This window comes from Bos javanicus, chromosome 11, assembly GCF_032452875.1.
Source record: "Bos javanicus breed banteng chromosome 11, ARS-OSU_banteng_1.0, whole genome shotgun sequence".
Lineage (NCBI taxonomy): Eukaryota > Metazoa > Chordata > Mammalia > Artiodactyla > Bovidae > Bos > Bos javanicus.
Window position 1 is genome coordinate 101,158,140 of NC_083878.1, and position 17,405 is coordinate 101,175,544.

Here is a 17,405-nt window from a genome sequence, read left to right on the forward strand (position 1 = left end):
GTTGGTTCTAGCCAGGTCAGTTAGGCAAGAAGATGAAAGAAGTATCCAGAGTGGAAAGGAAGAAGTAAAACTATATATGTTCAGATAATATCATATATATAGAAATCCCAAAGGAATCCACTAGAGGACTACTGGAAGTAATAAATGAGTCCAGCAAGTTTGTAGGATGCAAGGTCAGTGTATAAGATTTTAATTGTATTTATATACATTTGCAACACACATCCAAAAATGAAGTTGAAATTAAGAAAACAATTCTATTTCCAGTATCATAAAAAGGAGTAAAATACTCAGAAATAGACAGAAGCACAAAACATACTCTGAATATGCAAAAACATTATTTCAAGAAATGAAAAATGATCAAAATAAATGGAAGGACATCCTATATTTATGGATTGAAAGATTTAGTGTTGTTAAAATGGCAATAGAGAACCAGGGCTTGGAAAATTAACATTCATGCAGGAATTCAGTAATGAGTAAGAAAGACAAAAGTGGCTGTGTCCATAGAGCTTACCTTTGATGGGAAGTGGGGGGATCAGTCTTTAAGACAGTTTAATTTCAGGTAATTTTAAGCACTACGGGGAGAGGAACTTCTCTGGTAGTCCAGTGGTTAAGACTCCACGCTTCCTATGCGGAGGGTGAGGGTTCAGTCCCTGGTTGGGGAACTAAGATCCCACATGCCGAGTGGCGTGGCCAAAAAAAAAAAAAAAAGCAAAAAGAGTCCTATGAAGAGAACAAGATGATGTGGTAGTGTTCGGGGAAGCTTATTTAGGCCCCATAGTCGGGAAATGCCTTTCTGAGAAAGTCTCATAAATAGCTCTTTTTACATTTGTTTCTTTGATTTAGGATCAAGTCAGGTTCATTCACTGAGACTTGGTTGATAGGTGTCTTCAGGGTCTCTGATTGCCCTTCCATGTCTGTCCTTCTTTTCTTTTTCCTCAGAATACAGCTGTTGAACACAGCAGGCTGTTGGTCCTGTTAAGATCGCCACACTCCTGTTCTGATTACATCCCTGTGGTGTAGCTTCTGAGTAACTTGCTCCTCTGTCCCTTCCTGTGAAATGGTGCTTAGGTCTGGAGGCCGGATGAGATTCTCAGGGTTTTTGGCAATTTTTAAATTCTGAATCTTGAACACTGACTCCCTCTTTAATGATGTAAATGTACTGTTAGTTTTTTGGATGTGGTAAGTTTGTTACGGTTTCTGTTTTGGAGCTTTACACGGTGGATGGAATGATAAGATGTCTGCTTCATACTGATCGAGGATCAGGGGCAGAACATGGGGCTATGGGTGATGCTCAGCTGGCTGTGAGTCATGGGTGAAGCTAGGTGGTGAGGACGTGGCTTCATTGTGCCCCTCCATATGGACTTGCGAGGTCTTCCATAATTTAAAGTTCTTAAAACTATTATTATTGACTGTAATTAAAATGAATGGGCTATTCTAACCCACTTCTGAGGATGTAGTTTAACTCTCAATTCACATTCACTTCAGTGAAGTGTTACCCACTTCTACTCATTTCTACAGTTCAGTTCAGTTCAGTCGCTCAGTCGTATCCGACTGTTTGCGACCCCGTGAATCGCAGCATGACAGGCCTCCCTGTCCATCACCAACTCCCGGAGTTCACTCAGACTCTCGTCCATCGAGTCAGTGATGCCATCCAGCCATCTCATCCTCTGTCGTCCCCTTCTCCTCCTGCCCCCAATCCCTCCCAGCATCAGTCTTTTCCAATGAGTCAGCTCTTCGCATGAGGTGGCCAAAGTACTGGAGTTACTCATTTCTACAGATAGCCATTTTTTTTTTAAATCATATTTTTTAAAATAGAGTGAACCATCTGAAGTTGCTGGGGTTTGTGGGGCTTTTTGTTGTGGGTTTGTTTTTTTTTTTTCCTGTAGGGCAAAAAAAGGTCTATCTATTGGCAATTTTCCTGTTTCAGCTGGATTCATGGAAGTCAGCTGAGAAACCTGGTATTTTCTGTTTTCCGCACACATGCATATTTGTCATGTCTTCGTTCCTTTGGAAGTCAGTTCACTAGTTATCAAAGCCTGTGCTCTTATAATTGGATTTCATTCCAAGTTTTAAAAACTAGTCATCATTAAATGGGTGTAGTAAACAGTTTCTGTTGTTTTTGAAGAAGTTTAAAGGGAGAGACAAGCAAGTACCTTAAGTAGGTCGCCCTCAGGTAAAAATGAGCCTTTCGTGTTTCAGGCACAAAAGAAGGCGGGGGATAAAGGGTGATGCTGAGAGATGGGTGAGACCAAAGCATGTAGTTTCTTTTCAGAGTTTGTAAGAAGAGTGGAGTGACTGGACTGCTGTTTTCAAGTGTTCTAGCTGCTGTGTGAGCGCGGGTCACGGGAGCAGCACGTCGGTGGACCTGTCCTGCGGTCCAGTCTTGGGCAGTTCAGACTGAGGGCAGGGACTGCATCCCCCAGAGCAGGGGCACGCTGGGAGCATGTCTCAGCGACCGCCCGCTAGAGGTTTGACTTCTTTGGGGGATTAAATAATTACTTGTAAAGCCCTTAGAAAAGTGCCTAGCACAGAGCAAGTGCTCAGTCGTTGGTTGTTGTTAAAATACCAACAGCCATTTCTGAGCATATCAGCTACATTTGAGGCACTTTTCTAAAGGGCACTACATTTCTAGCTGATTTATGTCACTCGTTGTTTGGAGGTGAGCAGTTTACTTTCCCATCTTACAGAAGAGGGGCTTTGGCACCTCTCCACCTGCCCACCCCTAGAAGGGGGCTCCTGTTAGGTTCCTGTACCACCCGTCTTCCTTAAAGAACCAGTTCCTCAACAGAAGTACATGTGCTGCATCCAGCTTTGTGTCAGCATGCGCCCTACATTAGCAGCACCCTCAGAGTGTGAGATTTGCAGATTTGGACAGAATTCAGCTGTGGTCATCATTTCAACAATAGAGCTAATTTAAGCTTATTTCTGCAGCACTGGGAAAGTCATCATGAAATAAAAGAGCACAAATTGGGAGAAAAGACAGTGTAAATCACTGATAGTCGGTTGCTGATGAGTTCAGCCAAACACAGGATGAATGAAAATAAGTGTTGCCCATCATAACCTAGAAATGTATTTAAACCTTCACATTTGGGGAGCTCCCAAGGGTTGGGTTTCCCTGCCCCAGGAAGCAGGGCAGGTGAACTGTCGGGCTCCTACCTACCACGAGTGATGTTTCCAGAGAACTGGCATTGTAGAATAACTGAGAGCGTGTGATTGTAGGGAGCCTTCCCATCCAGAGTTGGGCTTCCTCTCTGGTCGTTGGGACGCCTGCACCGGCACTGACCAGCGCTCCCTCGCTCGTCCCGTCTGCACAGCTGCGAGCGCCTGCTCTCTGGCCGGGGCCTGCCCTCTTACGTGGCCTCTCATCCTCCCGGCTTCCTGTCCCTTTTGTCTTCCAGCAGTCGTCCTCTTCCAGCGGCAGCGTGTTTGGGTCTGGAAACGCTGGAAGAGGGGGAGGCTTCTTCAGCGGCCTCGGAGGAAAACCCAGCCAGGATGCAGCCAACAAAAACCCGTTCAGCTCGGCCAGCGGGGGCTTTGGGTCCACAGCTACCCCAAGTAAGTTCAGAAACTTTCCTGGTCTCTGGGTCCCCTGATGTCATTGTCATTCTCCTGGCAGTATCAGAGCTTCAGTAACAAGGGTAGCAAGGGAGGAAAGGTCTGGAAGGCCCACTTAAAATCTCTCCCCCAGAGCAGTGCGGTCTGTTTTGATTTTGTTTTTTATTTGGGGTTTTTAATGAGATGTCCTATGTAGCCATGAAAAGACATCAGAGCTGCAGGGAGAGAGGATCTATGCACTGAGCTACTCCCATCGTCTCTCCCAAGGCCCAAATTGCTCTGTTTCTTAGGACTGAGATGACTTGAAATGAATGCAAGCAGACAAGCATAAAAGAGAGCAGCCGAACAGGCTGGGTGTGCTCGGAGGAGCATCTGGATTTTCATTTGTGTCGGACTCGCTTTGAATTTGCTTTAAAATGCAGCTACTGTAGAGAAATGTCACACAAAAGTTGAAGCCATCATTATTTCTCAGCTCTTACACTTTTGTCTTATTTTCAAATGAAGCTGTGTCTTTGTGCTGGCACTTTCTTCTTCAGCTAATTCCTTGTTGATCTGTTGATTCGTGATTGGAAATGAAAGAAATTTGTTTGTTTAAATCTTCTAAAAAAACAATATTGTGCTGCTGCTGAAAACTGAGTTGGGAAGTCAGGCACCTGTCAATCTTCATCTTAGCTGCTCTCATTAAATATGCGCCACCAGAAGCTTCTCTCATCTGTGTGATCATTACATGATCACACTCATTGGGAAGTGATTACACTCATTGGGAAAGACCCCGATGCTGGGCAAGATTGAGGGCAAGAGGAGCAGGGGACGACAGAGGATGAGGTGGTTAGATAGCATCACCGACTCAATGGACATGAGTTTGAGCAAACGTAGGGAGATAGTGAAGGACAGGGGAGCCTGGCGTGCTGCAGTCCATAGGGCCGCCAAGAGGTGGACACGCCTGAGCGACTCAACAACAACAAGGCATCAAGCCCAGTTCTCTAGATGGGACAGAGGTTTCCTTGATAATGAGGCTCATGTAGTTACAAGCAAAACTCTCTTTCCTGAGACTCATATATTGACAGGTCAGTTATTTTGATGTCACTGTTTATCTAGTAATATGTAAGGAAAGGTTGTAGTAAAGATACACACACATCTTTAAAGTTGCAAAATTATATAATCAGAAATTTTTGTTCTGCTAGTAGGAATTTAGAACCTAAAACAAAGGGATCTTAGAACTCGAGTTCAGTAACAGTTTTTGAAAACTGTAGGGTGGATTTCCTTTAGGGTTGACTGGTTTGATCTCCTTGCTGTCCAAGGAACTCTTAAGCCTTCTCCAGCGCCACGGTTCGAAAGTATCAATTCTTCTGCACTCAGCCTTCTTTATGGTCCAGCTCTCACACCTGTACAGGACCTACTGGAAAAACCATAGCTTTGACTAGATGGACCTTTGTCAGTGAAATGAAATCTCTGCCTTTTAATATGCTGTCTAGGTTTGTCATAGCTTTTCTTCCAAGGAGCAAGCGTCTTTTATTATTAAAGTGTCTTTAATTTTATGGCTACAGTCACTGTCCACAGTGATTTTGGAGCCCAAGAAAATAAAGTCTGTCACTGTTTCCATTTTTTCCTCATCTCTTTGTCATGAAGTGATGGAATCATATGCCATAATCTTAGTGTTTTGAATGTTGAGTTTTAAGCCAGCTTTTTCACTCTCTTCTCTCACCTTCATCAAGAGGCCCTTCACTTCTCCTTTGCTTTCTGCCATAGGGTGGTGTCATCAGTTTTAGATGTGGCCATCCCCACTTTACCAATAAAGATATAGATTCAGAGAGAGGGTGTGGGCTTCCAGAGGTAACAGCCATTAAGCAGTGTAAGGAGGATTTCATCCAGGCGTGTGTGTAGAGCTCTGATCCACCGTGTTGCCTCCTGAGATCTTCCAGCCCTGCCGTGGAATGGAACTCCTCCCTGTGCACCTTGTCTGATGGCCCTCATGCTTGCTTTGCATGGCATTCATTGAACACACTCCCCTGCAGATAGATATCAGAGCACAGATTGCGCAGCCAGCAGCTCCCTTGGTAACATTTAGACCCCGAGATGCCTAGTCCTGGAGCTGCCCTCTTTAGCCCTGAAAAATAATTGGAACTAACTATGCAATGATCTCAAAAGACAAGCTAGGGACATGACTGGTGCTTGGTGCTGGAGTGTTCTGTATCCGAAGCTCACACTGCAAAGGTTTCTTCTCTCTTTCTTCCCGGGAGACTCTACCTAAGACACAGGTAAACCCTGGGGGCATGTGCATTATGTGTGAGGAAACCATGACTCAGGAAGGCTTAGTCCTTTCCCGTCAGTTTTTAGGTTTTCTAAGCCAAGGCTGACTGTACCACTCATTTATCCCACTGTAATATCTTTGAACATCCTAAAGACCAAGGAGTCTTAAAGAGATAAAGGGATAAAGAAGCCCAAAGGCTTGTAAATGTTCTCTGACCTCCCTGGAATTCAAGTTTTCCAACACGGTCCCAGTAAAATCATTTCACCTCTGTATTTCTGGTTTGTCCAAGAGGAGATCTAGCCTCTAATCTTACACTTGAATTTGTTTGCTATTTGGAATTTTTGCCTTGTTAGCACTAACCAAGTCAGAAAATCGCTACCCTCTCTTCTTGAAATACCAAATGAAAGGAATGGCTGGGAAGCCTGGTTTTTGTTTCCAGTGTCAGATGCACCACCATTGAAGGGATCTAATGTAATCTTCAGTCACCTCGGATCAGGAAAGGATCAGACTGCTCAAGAGGGCATTTTGCAGGCTCCACTAGGGGATATGTAGTATATGATGGTGATGAAAAGGAATTTGCTACCCATGCATGCTGTCAGTGCCTGACATGCTTATAGCCAAGCTCTTAGACTGTCAGCAATAGTTTTACAGAGCAGGTGACCATGCCGTGGTCTGGGGCTCTGTGTTACTGGCTCATGGAAATTAGAGATGGTTGGGTCCCTGAGATGAGGCTCTGCACTTGCTGGATTGTGGATCAAGAGCATTGAAACTGGAAGTGTTAACAGACTTGCATCTCACACTGAGGTTGGATTGGCAGCAGAGCAAGAAGAGAGGCCCTGACCTTGACAGGTTAATGGTGGACCCCCTCTTCAGACAGCTTGTCTTGGAGAGTCACCCTCCACGCTTCTCCCATCCGTCACCCTCCCTGTGAGCATCTGTCTGGCCCATGCAGGTGTCTGTACGTCTCTCTTGGTGACATGCAGTCAGCTCTCCATACCCACACAGAACATGTCATTGCAGCCTCCTGTCCATGCCTGTGTCTGAGCAGTGATCCTCTTTAAAGAGAGCGGTTTGCTGCCTTACTGTGGGTGCAAACTCACTGTAATAAAACACCCATCACAGCAGGGTGGGGAAATGTGAGTCATCCCTCCCCGCTCCTCCCAGTAAAGGGTTAAAGAAAAATTCCTGTTACATAGCATGCTGTTTGTACTCCCCAGGAGCTTCCATGTTTTTGACTTTTGGCAGGTTATATGTTGCCTGGCAGATTTGCAGTACCTATAACAAAAAACTTGACCCCCATCTTGATTTTTAGGAACTCGATTCCTTTTTTCCTTTAATTCTTGGAGCCGAGTCAGTGTGTAGCTGAGGGAGCAACCCACCAGATAAGCATCTAAAAGGTCAAGGGCTTACTCTGAATCCCTTAGAAAGATGAAGTGAGAGTGGAAGTCCTGTTCTTCAGAATATCCCAAGCTTCCATCCATCCAGGAGGAGGAGCAGTGGGATCTTTCTTATTCTGCCTGCAGTCTCTGTGCAGAGCCAGCAATGGCAGGCATGTAAGAGTAGAATTGGAAGTCAGCGTGCTCAGTTTGAATTCACTCTAACTTTGTTTTCTCTAGTTTTGACAAAATTTGAAGTTGGTCTTCATGTGAGGAGATCCATGAACACCAGCCCTGTTCTTCAGAAGCCGAGTCTCGTGTGGCCGCGGGGTGGGCCCTCTGTTGGACACATCTGCTACCTGTGGGCTCACAGGTGCATTTCTGCAGAAGAGCCCTTCCTTGGAACCTGTTGCCTTCCTTTGTTTTGTGCCTGTAACGTCATATCAGGAAATCCTGAGCCTGGGCACTAAAGTGATTACAAACTTGTCATGAAGATACACACACATCAAAGGAGGTTTCTGTCTCACTGCCACCCAGCATCCTTGGATCCTAGACTTCTCTGTCACTCCCTTCTCCCCAAACGCCTAGTGAAATTTCTTCCTTCTCTGTTTTGAGGAGTACGTAAGGACATCTTTCTCCCTCTGACTTCCCTCACACATGTTCTTCATCTCTTCAGATACCTCTAACCTGTTCGGAAACAGTGGAGCCAAGACATTTGGCGGATTTGCCAGCTCATCATTTGGAGACCAGAAGCCTGCTGGCACTTTCAGCTCTGGAGGAGGAAGCGTGGCCTCCCAAGGCTTTGGGTTTTCCACTCCAAATAAAACAGGTACTGCTCTGCCTATTTGCTTTGCTTATTGTTACATGTGTATTTAATGTGCATAGACTTCTGGAAGCAGAGCTCTCCAGGCCGGTTTTCGAGGGAGGTGACTTGGAATGTTGATGAAGATGCTCTTCCGCCAGATTCATTCTCTTCATTGAGCGCCTACTACATTCCTGACGCTGTTCTCTGTCTCCTGAGACGCACTAAGCGCAGAATGCATGCCATGCAGCCCTTAACAGAGTTTAGTGTCTTTGCAGGGAAGAAAGCATTGTAGATATTTACAGTTGCATTTAACAACCAAAGAAGGGAGCCTGTAAGACTGTAGCTTGAAACATTAACAAGAAAGCATCCTGAGTCATATTTGCTTGGGTGCCCATTACCTGTGATGGGTAAGACAGATGGTCCGTGTAATCTCTTAGGTCTGTATCACTTTGTCTTTCCCAGGTCACTTTTCTTTAAACTTTTTATCGAATATAATCACATAACTATACCACATGCTCTTGTATGTATACAGTTTTCATAGCATAATGATACAGCCCAATTAATTTTCACTCTTAGAATATGCCTACTTAGGAATAAAGAACATTGCAGTACTACTTTTTATCCCAGCATTACTTTTAAAATGTATATTTGTAAACTGTGTCGCTTTTTTTTTATAATCATGTATTATTATACTTGCAATTAAAGATTTTAAAGAACAGTACATATTTACCTGCAAAAAAAATCCTTCATCTCTGTCAGCTGCCCCGTCTATCCTATTTCTGTGTCTGAGATCTACAGAGGGGCTGCATACCTGCCCTTGTCTTGTGGAAAATTGTGTGAAAAGATTTTTGGGGGCAGGGAGGCTTAACCTGCTGAGAAAGCAGTTTGTTAAAGCAAATGCCCCACAGGTGAGCAGACAGGATGCTTCCCCCAGGTGTGTGTTGGGGACTCTCTGTGGGGATCGTAGAGGAAGGACCCTCCCGAAGGAGCAGCCGCCTGGATGCCTCTGACAGGGGAGCGTGGCTGCCCCGAATTACTACCTGGAATCCCACCTTTCAGAACCGAAGTTGCTGCGGTGTCCTAATGCACTGGGCACCTTTACTCAGACCTGTGCCTGGCGAGGGTTAGTCTTTGCTAGCTTTTGATGCTCTCTCCTAGAATCTGAAGTGGAGTAGGAATGAGCACCACAGCTGCATTTTGCAGCTTTGAGTGATTTAAAAACACTTCCTGCAGAGAGAGATTTAAAAACAAAAGGGCTGCAAATCTTTTGGTCCCAGTTAACAGGGCAAAAGCAGAGACATTACTTTGCCAACAAAGGTCCGTCTAGTCAAGGCTATGGTTTTTCCTGTGGTCACATATGGATGTGAGAGTTGGACTGTGAAGAAGGCTGAGCGCTGAAGAATTGATGCTTTTGAACTGTGGTGTTGGAGGAGACTCTTGAGAGTCCCTTGGACTGCAAGGAGATCCAACCAGTCCATTCTGCAGGAGATCAGCCCTGGGATTTCTTTGGAAGGAATGATGGTAAAGCTGAAACTCCAATACTTTGGCCACCTCATGCGAAGAGTTGACTCATTGGAAAAGACTCTGATGCTAGGAGGGATTGAGGGCAGGAGGAGAAGGGGACAACAGAGGATGAGATGGCTGGATGGCATCACCGACTCGATGGACGTGAGTCTGAGTGAACTCCGGGAATTGATGATGGACAGGGAGGCCTGGCGTGCTGCGATTCATGGGGTCGCAAAGAGTCGGACACGACTGAGCGACTGAACTGAACTGAACAGGGCAAATAGCACTTGACTAAGATAGTTTAGTTTATTAATCATCAAGACCTTTTAGTTTATCTTTTGAGGAACCTGATCATGTTTTCTTCAACTCTTGTGTCCTCTCTGTTGTTCCTTATCCTGGGGTCACATCCCAGTTGAGTTGAGAACTTGACCCTTTTATTTTTTCAATCTGAGAGAAAATGCATCCACCCACTTTTCAGACTGGTTTTTCCTATTTGATGACTTGCCCCATGGAACCACCTCGACTGAGGACTCCAGGAATTTCAGATTGTGGGTTTGGGTGGGTCTCTAAAAAATTCCAGAAGCAGCCCTCCTCCCTTGAGTACAGTTGCAGTAAAAAATAACACCACTGGAGATGTTTTGAACAGAGGACAGGAAGTGGGACAGACTGACAGTGACCTCCTGCTGCCCCAGTCCACTGGGTTCACTCCATGTTCTGCCGCTGGAGTTACTGGCTTTGGTGGCAGTGGAGGGGGCAGAGTGGTGGTAAGGTGCTGGGTGGTCATGTGGTCACCCTGCCTTTGTTCCCATCCAAGCTCTGCCGCTCACCAGTGGCTCAGTCTAGACATGGGGCATCTTCTCTGAGCCTCGGTGTCCTCGCCTGTGAAGTCAGGGTCGCAGGTTTACAGGGAGGATTGAAACTGGTGAACAGTACCTGGCATATGGAGGATCCTCAGTAAATCGGATATCTTATTGAGTACTAAACTTCTGTCTCTTCTGGAGAAGAAAACATGAAAGTGTAAGCATCTAACAAAATTGGAACCCTCAGCATCAGCAGTGAGTTGTCCGTCTCCAACAGTGAAGCCCGGGTCCCCGTTCACTCTCTTCACTCCTTCTAGCTGTGGCGTGGGTCTGTCGTTTTGGGGCATTGTGTGTGCCTGTGTAATCTCCTCTCTCTATCCAGTGAGTGTACTTTCTGTATCGTGGTGACTTCTCATTTTTCACTCACCTTCCACCAGGAACTCTGGACAATATTGAGTACAGAGTACTAGGTGAAGGTCTGTGTGTCCAGGAAGTGTAACCAGATCCATGATCAGTCTTAAATAATTCAACTGCAAGGGTTTTTTAGCACTTTTTTTTTTTTCCAGTCTGTTATATTTGTAACCCAGCAGTCTCCATTATCATGGCTTGGAATTTCACTCGAGGTTTTAAAATACAGACTGTAGACCCAAACGTGAGCCTGAACAGAAATCGCCTTCTCAGTTGTGCTCCTGCTGTTCCTGGTGAATGAGCAAACGACCGAACCACAGAGCAGCAGCTAACTAAGGCATTCAGCTGGCAGCTCTTCATATCCAGCATTTGCTCCTGCCTGATGCAGGCGGCAGAAGCTTGTGGGTGATTACACTCATAATAAGAAGGCCTGGGTAATCCCTCTAACACCGGGATTCACGTTCCACTTGGGCGAGAATGAGGGCCCCATCTCCCTGGTCCAGTTGCCTCCTGGCTTGGCCTGGGCCACCATTCCTCCCTTCAGAGCACGTCTCTTGTACCGTTTTGCTGTGTTCTGTTCAATAGACGCTCAGCGAATGTCTCTGCTAATGTCCTAGAACGACGTCAGCAGAGTCTTGGGGTTTGGGAATCCTCCTCGGGGGCAGGAAGAACAGTCAGGCAAGGGCCTTCTGTCTTGCCGCCTGACAGGCATCTAGCAGTCGGGGGAGGCGGCCCCAGGCACACCTGGCCCTTCGTGTGCGGCCACCTGTGGGGGTACCGCCCCCGTGGGCCTGTGTCCACAGGAGCAGCAGCGCTGCCCTCGGGCTGGTAGACTCAGGGCTCGCCTTGCCCAGTGCTGGAGGGTTTTGTCTCATTCATACAGCAGCCACCCTCCAGACAAGAAACACAGTGTGCCTTTTCTATTGAGGAGTAGTTCCTGCCTGCAGAGAGAGAGCTTTTTGTTAGTTCTTCTGTGCAGGGGGAGAGAGACTCCTGAGACAGACGGAGAGGCATTGGGCTGTAAATAAGTAACGAGCGCCTGGCCGAGCGCCAGCACCCCGTGGCGCTGCGTCTCCTCGGAACCCTGCTCGCAGGTCCTCCCTGAGAGGGGACCGTGAGCCTCTAGTTCATGTTTTTGTGAAGCTAGGGACCTTGCCTATGTGATGATAAGTAATAAACTCTGACCATTTTGACAACTGGGTAGAGATTGAATCTCTTGAGTGTGACTTTTCAGTGGACTCTCAAAACGTAGCAGGGCGCCGGGTGGGGGTCTGACGTGGCCTAGCTGGGTTTCCTGGCACTCGGACCTCACGAAACGTGGAGCTAACGAGTCCAGCTTGCCTCGGGAAGGCCCGGAGATCTCACAGACACACACGAGGTCTCCTGGGTTCTTAGAACTCCAAGTAAGCTCCTACGTGGACCGCAGACCCTTCTGCTGGAAATGGAGGGGTGGCGATTTGGTTGGGTTTGGGTTTATTATTTTGCTGATAGAAGGGGTGTTGCCCTTTGCTATAATTTTTTGAATTTGAAGTTCTAACGTATTTTCCCCTTTCTCCTTCTTCCTCTTTTGATTTGGTTTCTCACTGCTCATTGTCTTCTCTTCCTGTCTCCTCCTTTCTTTCTCCCCGTTTCTGTTTGTTTGCCTCTGTTTTGCTCAGGTGGCTTCGGTGCTGCTCCAGTGTTTGGCAGCCCTCCTACTTTTGGGGGATCCCCTGGGTTTGGAGGGGTGCCAGCATTCGGTTCAGCCCCAGCCTTTACAAGCCCTCTGGGCTCGACGGGAGGCAAAGTGTTCGGAGAGGGCACTGCTGCCGCCAGCACGGGAGTATTCGGGTAAGCCCCCCGGGAGAGGCCAGAGGAAGCCCCCAGGCTCGGGTCAGCAGAAGCACTGGGGCCCAGTACTCCTGTTTTGAAAAGAAAATTCTTCTGTTTCCCCTTTTCTTGACTAAGCTGAAATTCCCTTCCTCAAAATCCGCAAACCAGTCATTCCAGGATTCCTGTTCTCTGCAGGGATAAGGCTAGACTCTGTCCAGTACTTGCTGGACATGAGCCGTATTCCTGTCCCCTGGTAGGTGGCTGGCAGAGCCCTGCTCTCCCAGCAGAGATAAAGGATTGGTTAAGGGAAGAAAAACAGTCTCCCCTTACTGCAAGATTGCCCCTCGTGTGGTGACTGCTGTTAGGAAATTCTGAATAAACAGTTTTTACCAAATTCTTTTCTCTTGGGATTGTTGTCCCTGAGCAGACAGCTCCTTAAGTCCCCTGCTCCACTGCAGACCCCCCGCGTAGGACAACAGTCCACAGTCCCCGGGCCAGCTTCCACAGGCACTATCTGGGCCCTGGACACATTGCAGAGTCTCCATGACCGCTCTGCCTTCAAGGCTGCTCTTACTGCTTGGGGTATATCCTCACTTGAAAATGCCATAGTAGAGATTTGCTTCAGAGGGCCCCAGAAATTCAGTCTGGTTACCAAAACCCCAAGGAGAAAATAGCCTTCACCACATCACAAAATCCCAGTAAAATATATGTGGTGATGACTACAAAGTGTCTTATTCGCAGGAAGTATGGATGTCTGAAGTTACTGTCTGCTGGGCCTTTCACAGCCCTCAACCCTGGCTCAGGACTCATAACACTGCAGAGCTGGCGGGTGGGGCCGGGCCGTTTGGGAGCACTGTCAGGGCACATGGGATGAGTGCTGGCAAGGTGGGAGCATCTTTGTCTTGAAAGTAAACTCAAATGGAGCCCTTCCTCACACCCTCCTCACCTCTCCATGAAAGAGGCTGGTGCGGACATGCTGGCGAGTTTCAAGGAAAGTAGCGAGTTGATACATTGCTTCTTGGATTTCATGTAGAGACTGATGGGTCTCTTAAGCTGCTCCCGGGAAGTCAGGAAACCCGAACTTAAGGAAAGCTTTGAAAGGAGAGTTGGGGTCGATTTAAACCAGTTTTCTGGCAGGTTCTGACAGATACTGCTCTCTGCAGTGACCGCCCAGCACGTGATATTGCAAAGTTGCCGGAAGGTTTGTGGTTGACTGGGAATCTTGAGGTTTTTATTTATTTATTTGAAACCAGCTGTTTTCTTCGCTAGCAAAAAAAAAGGATTAGGTTCTGCCCTGGCCAGGGGCTCGCCCACATAAATCCTGACTGGCTGGTTAGTTCCGAGTTGTCCAGCAGAACCAAGCACCAGTTTTGGTGTGACATCTCCGAAAGAGCCCATCGCCGTTCTTCAGGTCCCTGTCGTGAGTCTGTCTCTGACCCCGGCTGACACCTGAGAGCTTCCCACAGCCATGTATGAGAGGCCCAAGGCATGGGTGAGATTAGCCCAGGACCAGTGACGTGGAAGTTCCAAACAGCAGAGGAAAACCCAAACATGGACAAGTGGGGTTTCATACTGCAGCCCTTTATTTTTCTTCACGAAGCTGAGGCAAAGGTTTGCTCTGGGCTCTAGCCTACTTTTTCTGAGAGGCTGCCAGTTTAAACCAAGCTTGTCACTTCGAATCATGTACGTCGCGCATCCTGAGACTCAGGAGGGGGGCCGGGGCTGTCGGGCAGCAGAGTGGCCGTGTGGCCATGCTAACCGCAGTCTCTGCTCTCACCGGGACGCAGGTTCGGGAGCAGCAGCAGCACCACGTCGTTTGGCACCCTTGCCAGTCAGAACGCACCGACTTTTGGATCGCTGTCCCAGCAGTCTTCTGGGTTTGGGAGCCAGAGCGGGGGATTCTCAGGCTTCGGATCAAGCGGAGGAGGTGGGCAGCCCAACCACTCCCTTCACTGTGGTCTCTCCTTTCGTTCCTTCAGTAAATGTCTGACAACCCTCACCCCTACCCTGACCCTCCAAAAGAATGAGTGATTTTACCTGGCTATTCAGTCTGGTACTTGAAAAGCTGAAAGTACTGGAAAGATGCAGTTTTCTTTTTGGGTTTTAATTAGGCTTGTTAACACTGTGCTGTTTCTTACCAAATAAAGAAATGGCTGACTTGACTTTTCTCTCAAGATTTGAGGACCCCAAAAAATAGCCATTCTAACTAGACCTTGACTTAAAAGTCTAAACCAGAAGACTCAAAAGATATAGAAGAAAGTAAAAATAAAGAGGTAGAGACCTTACAAAATGTCTTTCATTTGTTTGACACCCTACTTCTTCAGATAGTAGAATATCTTTGCAGCACACTTACGAGATGCAAAAGTTAGGTATTATTAATTATTATTTTACAAATGACACAGAAACCGCAAGGGGCCAGTCTGCTCAAAGGGCTAGACAGACAGCAGCAGGGCTGCCCCTTGGACCGAGTGTCTTGCTGCTCTGGCCTCAAGGAGAAGAGAGCCAGTGGATGGGGAAAGTAGAAAAAGCACGCTTTCTTGATGAAATGAGTTCGTGTGGCATCAGCAACACTGAGAGGAGGCCTGCCATGACCCTCTGCTGGCCACGGTGGAGGTGGGACAGACCCTGAAGCAGCCAGCAGACCGCGCCCCTTCCTGCCCCCACCCCCTCCCAGCCTGGTCTTGCGGGAGGAGGGCTTCCTGTGGAGACACGCGGAGGGGACCAAGGCGCCCTAGAGACCACCTTTGCCTTTCGGGCGTCTGTGTTCTAACTGCACCCTTTTCCTCTTTTTCAGGATTCACCTTTGGATCTTCTAACTCGTAAGTACCCCTCTTCAGTTTTGAGTCATTAATAAGGGTGGAGGCCTGTGCAGTATGTGAAAATGGTAGTTTTGGTCTCTTTGTACAGTTTGGTATCTATTTTTCCTGTTTAAAATCTTGTCCTGGAAACGGCATTTCAGCAGCAGGTTTTGGGCTATGTGGACTTGCTGCTCTCAGTAGGCATGTGGCTGGAGGTTCCAGGCCTGGCCTTCTCCCGGGCCGTGTGTAAGAGAGAGGACGGTGCCTTCTGCTGAGCAGAGCCTGGAAGGCAGAACCCGAGAGATGCTTGTCCTTATTTCCCTGTTCATTCTCAGAAGCTCCCTGGGCTCCGAGCCCATCCCCAAGTCCTGTTTTTCTGTCCTCACTCTTTGCATCTGCCTGACACTGGAAATTCCGAGTCCTGCTCTTTGAACACAGGCAGTTGCATGAGCTCCAGAGCCCTTCCTGGAGCAGGAGCTGACCTGCCTCTCCTGGCACTTCCTTGCAGGTCTGTCCAGGGCTTTGGTGGCTGGAGAAGCTGAGTGGGTGTTGGCGCTCCTTTCCGTCTCTGCGACCCAGTGCGTTCTCAGCTCCCCTTCTCTGAGAAACCCTGCAGCAGTCCTCTGAACTGGATGCTCTCGTTGAAATACACCCCCCCCAAAGAAACAGCAGAAACCAAACTCCAGAGATGCCTGCCTGCGTGCTCTGTGTTGCGTTTTGTGTTGGTTGTCCCCCCTGCTATTAAACTGTTCGGTCTGTATCCACACGGAATGTGTATGGGCCTCCTCCAGTCACAGCCAGGAGAGAGGTCCCCCATTTCTGGGCTCTGAGGAGCCTGCACTGCCTGCCGGCAGCCAGCAGCATCTCTCTGCAGAGGCGGCCTCCAGAAGGGTCCGGCGCAGGCTGTGGCCAGGCCGGCGCTTCTCCCAGACGGCCCCCCAGAGGGAAGAGGTCGCGTGCCAGCCAGCACCTTTCTGAGGCCGTGACTTGCTGTCTCTTCTTCACACCTTTCTGCTGCTGGGCATCAGGTCCCTCGAGGTGCCAGCATGGCGACTAGTTGGAGGGAAAGAAGCTCACCGACACGGGCATTAGCCGAGTCTCGGAAGCGGCACGAGCCCCTCGGAGCTCAGGCAGCTGTGAGGAGCATGGAAGCGGCAGGGCCTGCAATGGTGGCGCTGCCCTGGGAAGCCCTCAGCCCCTCTTCCCGACTTGGCTGTGGGCACTGAGCGTCCCACAACTGATTCTCACACTGTGGCGAGGAGGTGGGCAGTCGATTGAGAAACCGCTTTCACCTCCAGCAGGCGCTGGTGACGTGGGCCCCTGGCTCCTGTCTGTGAACCGCAGTGCTCGCAGACCTGGGTAGACCCAGGAGCTGAGACGACGTCGCTGCTGCCCTCGGCCACCACACGCGTGTGCTAGCGTGGCCTGGAGGTCGAGTTCAGTCTCGTTGAAGTGCTTGTGAGGCAGAGTTCTTCAGATCTGGGCGTATTTAGTTCCTAGGCCTGTGACACCCTAGGCGGTTGCTGACAGACAAGGACTGCCTCGCACCAAGCGCAGGCAGAAGCGTATGTTACCTTTCAGGCTCAGAGTGGGACAGCTTGGCCATTAGCAGGGGAGGGGGGGAAAGGGACAATTATTTAGATTTTCGTATATTGGAAAGTTGTATTTTGAAACATTCTAATAAAAGTTTTCCACGCGATTTAGTGTGTCACGTTGCAGCCAGCATGGCCTCGCTGCTAATGTGGGCTTGTCGGGAGGGTAGAGCTCGGTGAAGAGCCAGGGCCACAGCCTGCCCTGCCAGCTCCTTCTCTGCCAGGGGCTGTGGGTGACGCACACCCACAGGCCCCAGGCCGGCAGCTTCTGGTTCAGCCGGACTGAGATGGGGCCTGGATACCTTGGGCTGAGGTCGGCGGCTCCTGCCGCTTGTCAGAAGAGGAGTCTGCCGGCGCAGCACGCTGGGTTTCAGGAGCCCCAACGCAGGACTGGGTCCCTGGTGACTTCCCCTGTTTTCTGTGCAGTTTGTGAGAGAAGAGTGAGCGTCTGTTCGTCCGTTGTGCTAAAGAGAGCCTGGACTTCAGTCCTTGCATGGGGACC

The 17,405-nt window shown here is 48.5% G+C and overlaps 1 protein-coding gene across 3 annotated transcripts in view; it reads left to right on the forward strand.

Moving 5' to 3' along the window:
• NUP214 (nucleoporin 214) overlaps window positions 1-16,077 on the forward strand; it is an 89,188-nt gene extending 73,111 nt beyond the window's left edge. For 2 of the 3 annotated variants that reach the window (XM_061433860.1, XM_061433858.1), the window contains exons 31-36: window positions 3,399-3,555; window positions 7,859-8,011; window positions 12,360-12,531; window positions 14,301-14,440; window positions 15,308-15,332; window positions 15,820-16,077. In XM_061433860.1, the coding sequence (XP_061289844.1) occupies window positions 3,399-3,555; window positions 7,859-8,011; window positions 12,360-12,531; window positions 14,301-14,440; window positions 15,308-15,332; window positions 15,820-15,853 (681 nt within the window). In that variant the 3' untranslated portion in view covers window positions 15,854-16,077. The remainder of the gene's footprint in view (window positions 1-3,398; window positions 3,556-7,858; window positions 8,012-12,359; window positions 12,532-14,300; window positions 14,441-15,307; window positions 15,333-15,819) is intronic. The other variant, XM_061433859.1, reaches the window with a different exon arrangement.
• Window positions 16,078-17,405: the final 1,328 nt, after the last annotated feature.